This window comes from Capricornis sumatraensis, chromosome 2 (assembly GCF_032405125.1).
Source record: "Capricornis sumatraensis isolate serow.1 chromosome 2, serow.2, whole genome shotgun sequence".
NCBI lineage: Eukaryota > Metazoa > Chordata > Mammalia > Artiodactyla > Bovidae > Capricornis > Capricornis sumatraensis.
The window spans coordinates 101611735-101620719 of record NC_091070.1 but is presented as its reverse complement, the minus strand read 5'-3'; the positions used below and the strand labels follow the sequence as shown (position 1 = coordinate 101620719).

The window sequence follows — 8985 nt, the reverse complement described above, 5'->3', positions numbered from 1 at the left end:
AGAAACCACATCCCTACTCTCCTGGACCTGGCAATGAAAGAAGAGTTGAAACACAGTCTCTCTGTAGGTAGTTAGAAGGTGGAAAAGTCTCAAACCAGTAGGGAGAAAAGCTGACTATTTCCACCATCTCTTCCCCTCCCTGCTTTCTGCATCTTAATTTTTGTTCTGGTGCACTAAGCCAGGCAGTCAGGGTGGCGGAAAAGGGACAGGTAAGGGCAAACTTTAACGCAATGCAAACGCAAGAAGCCATAGAAGAGCTTGGTTAAAACTCCACTCTCTGTTCCCAGCCCACAGTGCATACAACAGACCAAAAGAATTCTCATTAAAGGGTGACTGTGAGGGACTAAAGAAAGCATGTCCTGGGAAATCACCTGCTCTATGGAAGTGAACAAAACACACTGCTAACCTAAGAACAGGTAATGCAAAAATGGTCTTTAAAATGGGGCTCTGGGGAATTCCCTGGCAGTCCAGTGGTTAGGACACTGCACTTTCACTGCTGAGGGCGTGGGTTTGATCCCTGGTTGGGGAACTAAGATCCCACAAGCCACCAGGTGTGGCAAAAAATTAAATTAAAAATGAAATAAAATGTGGCTCTGCCCTGATACTGGGGGAAAAATATGCTGCAAAAACTTCAAGTCATATAACTCACTCTATCCTTTTCCCAATGATATTCCTGGAAAATACAGACCAGAAATTGTACATTTCTGCTTTGTCTAGCATTTTAATTCAAGTCAAAAACAATGTGTAACAGTAAAATTCAATAAATTAACCCTAAAGTAAAATGTGAAAGTCCAAGGATATACCAGTAGTGAATCTGCAGAAGGTCCTATTTTGCTCTGGCCTCTGGGTCTTTGGTTTTTGCCTAGAATTGTGGCCATGTATGAGGGGCTAAAACTGGAGGTTCACGATCTTGCCTGATCTATTAAAAGTAGATACATAGGAAAATTAAAAGTTGACGAACAACAGAGGCCAGATCAAATGAGATGTTATCAGAAGAGAAGACATGCTTAAATATACTCCCATAGAAGGATACACAGACGAACTCAAACAGCAGGAAGAAGGGTGAAGGAATAAACGAGTCTTTACAAAATATAGAAGAAAAGGCCAGGCAGGTGGAGCCAGGCAGACTCTTGACTCGTGTGCATGTGGGGGCTGTCTTGCTCAAAACAGCAGCCCCACAGCACCACCCCACACAGTGCCTCACGCAGAACAGGCACTTGGTAAACACGTGTCCACTGAATGGAAACTGAACACGGTCGTCCTCATGCTCTCACGGTGAGGAAGAGCCACCGAGACGCTCGGGAAGGGAGGCAAAGGGCTATAGCCACACTGTACGGTGAAAATGGAAACCAAAAAGAAAAAGCAAACAAGAACTGTGGAAAAACACAAAGTGAGGTCTTCTACGCCAATATTACTTCACTGTTCCCTGTGCACAGGATATAGTGTTCTAACTCCAGGTATTGCTTGTAAAATAATTCACTAGTAACTACAACGTTATAGGAAAAAAAGGTAGTAACTAATGCCATGAAACTCCAACACTGGCATTTCCTGAATTCCCTGAAGCTCCTACTACCCCTTAAAATTCCTGTTAGATACTGCAAAATCTACAGTGCCATTAATGTGCTTTGTATCTGATTTTTATGATACATTTTGATCTTTCCACTTTTAAAAGGTAGAGGAGAAAAATACCCAAATACAGCATCAGGTCAACTTCAGCTCAAGCACTGAACAGTTGTTATGCATCCTTTTTGGAGAGACTAACTATGGAAAAAGGCATTGTCCTCTCAGATTTACAAGTGCCCGTAGCCTTAGAAGTCACACAACTTTCATATTACTAGCTATATACTTAGGCACAGTCTACCTAAGTAATAGGTTCTGTTTCTCCCACTGAACAAACCAGGGAGGGGGAAAGGGATCTCTCAATATGCTCTTCAGGTGCTCAGACCTCATGGTGGGTATCTATCTGAAATGCCTCTGCCCTACAAGGAGATATTTTCCAAAGGGTTATGAATTATTGCAACAAGGAGATCAACTAAGTCACCTAAGCAGTACTTATAAACACAAAGAGGGCATGTTAATTATTTGGGTTGTGGGAAGTCAGCCAGGAGCAAAGTTAGGAGAGAAGGCAGAAGACTTAAGCTAAAAGAAAAAGTTAACTTCTGTCTTCTATTTTTGAGGACAGGTTTTCAATGCACATGCCCTACTAGGTGCCAATAAGGACCTGACTAATATGTGTGCAAATGCCCTAAGACAGGAGTGCCAATGGGTGGGCTGACAGTGGTCAAGTCTACATATTAATTTTATTACACAGAAAAATAAATACAAGACTCAAAAACTGAAATCCATTTTACCTGGTAATTAAAATACCATTCTAAAAGGAGGGCAGAGTTTCCTAAGACTGAAAGTCACCAAGTAAAATGAAGTTGTCTAATAAACATCATCATTCTCATATTCCTACTGAGGGAAACAAGAAAAGAAATTCTTTTCTCTGTGATAAGTTATTTTCCTACGTGACTTCTTTTAATTTAAAAAAAAAAGGAGGGGGAAGGAGAGCAATTTTCCATGAGTTTTTGATTATACAAATGCCACAAATAGCTTCTGAGGCTGAAGCTATGACAATGAACTTCCATGTCACAAAGAGGAGGAGGAGGAAGTAGAGGGGAACAGTGCAGAGGACACACAGTGACATTGTATCACAGCAGGTATTTGCGTCTGCTGTCCTCATCCAACGTGAGGTCAACAACTTCTGCAGGTGAAGCCCAAGTCTGCTGAGGAGCCACAGCAGTCCATGACTGTGTTTGCCGGGCGCTAACATACTGTGTGCTGGAGCCATGCTTCCATGAAGAAACACTCTGAATCACACCTCCTCGAGGATGGACACACCTTGCGTGTTCCTGAACCCCCACAATCTCCACTTCACTATCTGAAGAGGCAATATTAATTTCTTCATTGAGTGGTGCATTGCCAGCAGATGTTTTCTCACTTGCTAGGAATCCTGGATCCAAATGACCTGGTATCTCTGCAGTGATTGTCTTGCTGCTCCCTGAAACCTCTTCATCATCACCTGATGAGCTCGTGCTTGAGTCACAAGTCAGGTCACTATCACTGGTGCTACTGTCCTGTAACAGGTTATATTTCTTCCGTGCAGCAGCCTCCCGTTTCTGCCTCAGTAGCCTGATTCTCTCCTTGTGCTTTTGGCTCCGATGACCTTTAACCTTGGCAACTCGGCCGTTCTGTTTATCACTGGATTGCCGGTTTTTCTTGGCAGCCATGGTGGATGTTTCACTTTCGGATCGTGACCGGCGAGACTTCCGCCCAACTGCCGCACCAGACACTCCAGAAGGGTCTCCTTCTGCCGCTGTTTCTGCCTGGGACGGTTCATTTTCCTCTGCAGAAGACAATGTATCTGAGTCGGCCAGGTGGCCGCTGCGCTGCGCAGCGGCCCCGCACCTCGTCGCCCGCTCCGCGCGCGCCCCGTCGGGGCACGCACCGAGCCCCCCCCGGCCGGGTCCCTCCGGGCCGCGGCGACTCGGAACGCGACGGCCCCACCGTCGCCTTCTCTCCTCGGCACAAGCTCCAGCGACGAGTAGAGGGTTGCGGTCAGGACCCCAACCGGGGTGGCGGGGAGGCCAAAGCGAGCCCCACAACCTCCGCAGCCTCCTCCACCAAGTCCCTTCACTCGTCCGCGCCGCCCGGAGAAAATCGCAAGTCCTTCTTTAGAGGGCCAAAATTCCCCTTCATTGAAAGGTTTCTGGGGCTATTAAGTGGCTCAATTCCAGGAAGTAATGAGGAGCCATGACTATCTCTTTTAATAATCTTAGTTCAATTTTGGAGAAGGCAATGGCACCCCACTCCAGTACTCTTGCCTAGAAAATCCCATGAATGGAGGAGCCTGGTAGGCTGCAGTCCATGGGGTCGCTAAGAGTTGGACATGACTGAACAACTTTACTTTGACTTTTCACTTTCATGCATTGGAGAAGGAAATGGCAACCCACTCCAGTATTCTTGCCTAGAGAATCCCAGGGATGGGGGAGCCCAGTGGGCTGCCATCTATGGGGTCGCACAGAGTTGGACATGACTGAAGCGTCTTAGCAGTAGCAGCAGTTCAATTTTGGTCGACTTAGGTCTATTTAGGTCGGTAGGTGCTCAATATGCTACTGGAGATCAGTGGAGATATAACTCCAGAAAGAATGAAGAGACGGAGCCAAAGCAATAACAACACTCAGTTATGGAAGTGAAGTCCTATGCTGTAAAGAGCAATATTGCATAGGAACCTGGAATGTTAGGTCCATGAATCAAGGCAATTTGGAAGTGGTTAAACGGCAGATGGCAAGAGTGAACGTTGACATTTTAGGAATTGGCAAACTAAAATTGGCTGGAATGGGTGAATTTAACTGAGATGACCATTATATCTACTATCAAGATTACCTCAGAAGAAATGGAGTAGCCATCATGTTCAACAAAAGAATCCAAAATGCAGTTCTTGGATGCAATTTCAAAAATAAGAGAATGATCTCTGTTCGTTTCCAAGGCAAACCATTCCATATCACGGTATTCCAAGTCTATGCCCCGACCTATAATGCTGAAGAAGCTGAAGTTGAATGGTTCTATGAAGACCTACAAGACCTTCTAGAACTAACACCCAAAAAAGATGTCCTTTTCATTACAGGGTACTGGAATGCAAAAGTAGGAAGTCAAGAAACACCTGGAGTAACAGGCAAATTTGGCCTTGGAGTACAGAATGAAGCAAGAAAAGGCTAATAGAATTTTGCCAAGAGAACACACTGGTCATAGCAAACACCCTCTTCCAACAACGCAAGAGAAGACTCTACACATGGACATTGCCAGATGGTCAACATCAAAATGAGACTGCAATATTCTTTGCAGCCAAAGATGGAGAAGCTCTATACAGTCAGCAAAAACAAGACCAGGAGCTGACTGTGGCTCAGATCATGAACTCCTTATTTCCAAATTCAGACTTAAATTGAAGAAAGTAGGGGAAACCACTAGACCATTCAGGTATGACCTGAATAAAATCCCTTATGATTATACAGTGAAAGTGAGGAATAGATTCAAGGGATTGTATCTGATATACAGAGTGCCTGATGAACTATGGGCAAAGGTTCATGATATTGTACAGGAGACAAGAATCAAGACCATCCCCAAGAAAAAGAAATGCAAGAAAAGGAAAATGGCTGTCTGAAGAGCTCTTAAAAATTGCTGTGAAAAGAAGAGAAGCCAAAAGCAAATGAGAAAAGGAAAGATATACCCATTTGAATGCAGAACTTCAAAGAATAGCAAGGAGACTTATGAAAGCCTTCCTCAGTGATCAGTGCAAAGAAATAGAGGAACAGAGTAGAATGGGAAAGACTAGAAATCTCCAAGAAAATTAGAGATACCAAGGGAACATTTCATGCAAAGATGGGCTCGATAAAGGATGGAAATGGTATGGACCTAACAGAAGCAGAAGATATTGAGTAAAGGTGGCAAGAAGACACAGAAGAACTATATAAAAAAGACCTTCATCACCCAGATAATCACAATGGTATGATCACTCAACTAGAGCCAGACATCCTGGAATGCAAAGTCAAGTGGGGCTTAGGAAGCATCAGTATGAACAAAGCTAGGGGAGGTGATGGAATTCCAGTTGAGCTATTTCAAATCCTAAAAGATTATGCTGTGAAAGTGCTTCACTCAATATGCCAACATATATGGAAAACTCCTCAGTGGCCACAGGACTGGAAAGGTCAGTTTTCATTCCAATCCCAAAGAAAGGCAATGACAAAGAATGCTCAAACTACCACACAGGTGCACTCATCTCACACATCCCCCACATGCTAGTAAAGTAATGGTCAAAATTCTCCAAGGCAGGCTTCAATAATATGTGAACCATGAACTTCCAGATGTTCAATCTTGTTTTAGAAAAGCCAGAGGAACCAGAAATCAAAATGCCAACATCCGTTGGTCATCAAGAAAGAAAGAGAGTTTCAGAAAAACATCTATTTCTGCTTTATCGACTATGCCAAAGCTTTTGACAGTGTGGATCACAACAAACTGTGGAATAAATATTCTGAAAGAGATGGATATACCAGACCACCTGACCTGCCTCTTGAGATATCTATATGCAGGTCAGGAAGCAACAGTTAGAGCTGGTCATGGAACAACAGACTGGTTCCAAATAGGAAAAGGAGTATGTCAAGGCTGTATATTATCAACCTGCTTATTTAGCTTATATGCAGAGTACATAATGAGAAACACTGGGCTGGAAGACACACAAGCTGGAATTAAGATTGCCAGAAAGAATATCAATAACCTCAGATATGCAGATGACACCACCCTTTTGTCAGAAAGTGAAGAAGAACTAAAAAGCCTCTTGATGGAAGTGAAAGAGGAGAGTGAAAAAGTTGGCTTAAAGCTCAACATTCAGAAAATGAAGATCATGGCTTCTGGTTCCATCACTTCATGGGAAATAGATGGGGAAACAGTGGAAACAGTGGCAGATTTTTTTTTTTTTTGGCTCCACGATCACTGCAGATGATGACTGCAGCCATGAAATTAAAAGAGACTTACTCTTGGAAGAAAAGTATGACCAACCTAGACAGCATATTAAACAGCAGAGACATTACTTTGCCAACAAAGGTCTGTCTAGTCAAGGCTATGGTTTTTCCAGTGGTCATGTATGGATGTGAGTTGGACTATAAAGAAAACTGAGCACCAAAGAATTGATGCTGTTGAACTGTGGTGTTGCAGAAGACTCTTGAGATTCCCTTGAACTGCAAGGAGATCCAATCAGTCCATCCTAAAGGAAACCAGTCCTGAATTTTCTTTGGAAGGACTGATGTTGAAGCTGAAACTCCAGTACTTTGGCTACCTGATGTGAAGAGCTGACTCATTTGAAAAGGCCCTGGTGCTTGGAAAGACTGAGGGCAGGAGGAGAAGGGGACAAGAGAGGATGAGATGTTTGGATGGCACCGCCGACTCAATGGACATGGATTTGGATGAACTCCAGGAGTTCGTGATGGACAGGGAGGCCTGGCATGCTGCAGTTCATGGGGTCACAAAGAATCGACTGAGTGACTGAACTGGAACTGGAACAAAGCAGAAATAGAATTACACACGTTTCAAACAAACTTAAAGTTACCAGGTTGGAAGGGCAGGGGTAAACTGAGAGATTGGGGTTGAAATATACAAACTAAACTGTCTAAATAGATAGCTAGTAAGAACCTATTCTGTGGAGAAGGAAATGGCAACCCACTCCAGTATTCTTGCCTGGAAAATCCCATAGACAGAGGAGCCTGGTAAGCTACAGTGCACGGGGTTGCAAAAAGTTGGACACAACTGAGCGATTTCACTAACTAACTAAGAGCCTACTGTATAGCACAGAAGCCCTACTCAATACTCTGCAATAATCTATATGGGAATAGAATCTTAAGAGTCAAAGTATGCTTATGTATCACTGATTCACTCTGCTGTATAGCAGAAGCTATATAACATTGGAAATAATCTATATTCTCATAAAAATTAAAAAAAAGAGTAAGTGTAAAGCAATAATACAAAACAAAAGATAATGTTGTCCAAATAGGAGTATTTTTTTGGGGGGATCTCAACATTTTGCATATTAAAGTATATAATTTATTTAATGATAGATTGTATTAGGCAGATATTTATTTGCAAACTCTACAGTTACAGCTAAAAATTAATAAGGAGCATTGGATTAACAAAGTGGTTCAGTTTAGTAGCTCAGCTGTATCCGACTCTTTGAGATCCCATGGACTGAAGAACCCCAGGCCTCCCTGTCCATCACCAACAGCCAGAGTTTACTGAAACTAATGTCCATTGATTTGGTGATGCCATCCAACCAGCTCATCCTCTGTTGTCCCTTTCTCCTCTTACCCTCAATCTTTCCCAGCATCAGGGTTTTTTCAAGTGAGTCAGTTCTTTATATCAGGTGGCCAAAATATTAGAGTTTCAACTTCAGCATCAGTCCTTCCAATGAATATTCAGGTCTGATCTTCTTTAGGATGGATTAGTTGGATCTCCTTGCAGTCCAAGGGACTCTCAAGAGTCTTCTCCAACACTACAGTTCAAAAGCATCAATTCTTCAGTGCTCAACTTTCTTTATAGTCCAACTCTCACACCCATACATGACTACAGGAAAAATCATAGCCTTGACTAGATGGACCTTTGTTGTCAAAGTAATGTCTCTCCTTTTTAATATGGTGTCTAAGTGATACATAAATACTAAAAGTATATTAAAATCACAAAAAATAATATGAGAAAACATTGAAAATATATATGTAAAAGAGAAAATATATATATAAGAGAAATAAAACACAAACAGCAAGACAGTAAATTTAAATTTAGTCATATTTATAAAACTACTATTAAAATATATAGCAATCCAATCAATGTACAGCATGGTGTTGATGTTGTTCAGTGGCTAGTCTTGACTGACTCTGCAACCACATGAACTGCAGCATGTCAGGCTTCCTTGTCCTTCATTATCTCCTGGAGTTTGTTTAAACTCATGTCCATTGAGTCAGTGTTGCCATCTCATCCTCCATCGTCCCCTTCTCCTTTTGTCAATGAGCTGGCTCTTCACATGACATGACCAAACTATTGAAGCTTCAGCTTCAGCACCAATTCCCCAGTGAATATTCAGGGTTGATTTCCTTTAGGATTAATCAGTTTGGTTTCCTTCCTGTTCAAGGGACCCTCAAAATTCTTCTCCAACATCACAGTTTGAAAGCAGCAATTCTTTGGCACTCAGCCTACTTTATATTCTAATTCTCATATCCACACGTGACTACTGGAAAAACCATAGCTTTAACTATATGGAGCTTTGTCAACAAAGTGATGTCTTTGCTTTTTAATACCCACTCTAGGTTTGTTATAGCTTTTCTTCCAAGAAACAAATGCCTTTTGATTTTTTGGCTGCTCACCAGCCACACTGATTTTGGTGCCCAATAAAATAATATAGAGCAT

The 8985-nt window shown here is 42.4% G+C and overlaps 1 protein-coding gene across 1 annotated transcript; it reads right to left on the bottom strand.

Moving 5' to 3' along the window:
- Nucleotides 1–2693: 2693 nt before the first annotated feature.
- Nucleotides 2694–8985, bottom strand: LOC138097425 (protein ARK2N-like). Its single transcript, XM_068993573.1, has 2 exons — nt 8943–8985; nt 2694–3574 (listed from the first exon to the last, which is right to left on the bottom strand). The coding sequence occupies exons 1-2, from the start codon at nt 8983–8985 to the stop codon at nt 2694–2696; spliced, it is 924 nt and encodes a 307-aa protein (XP_068849674.1).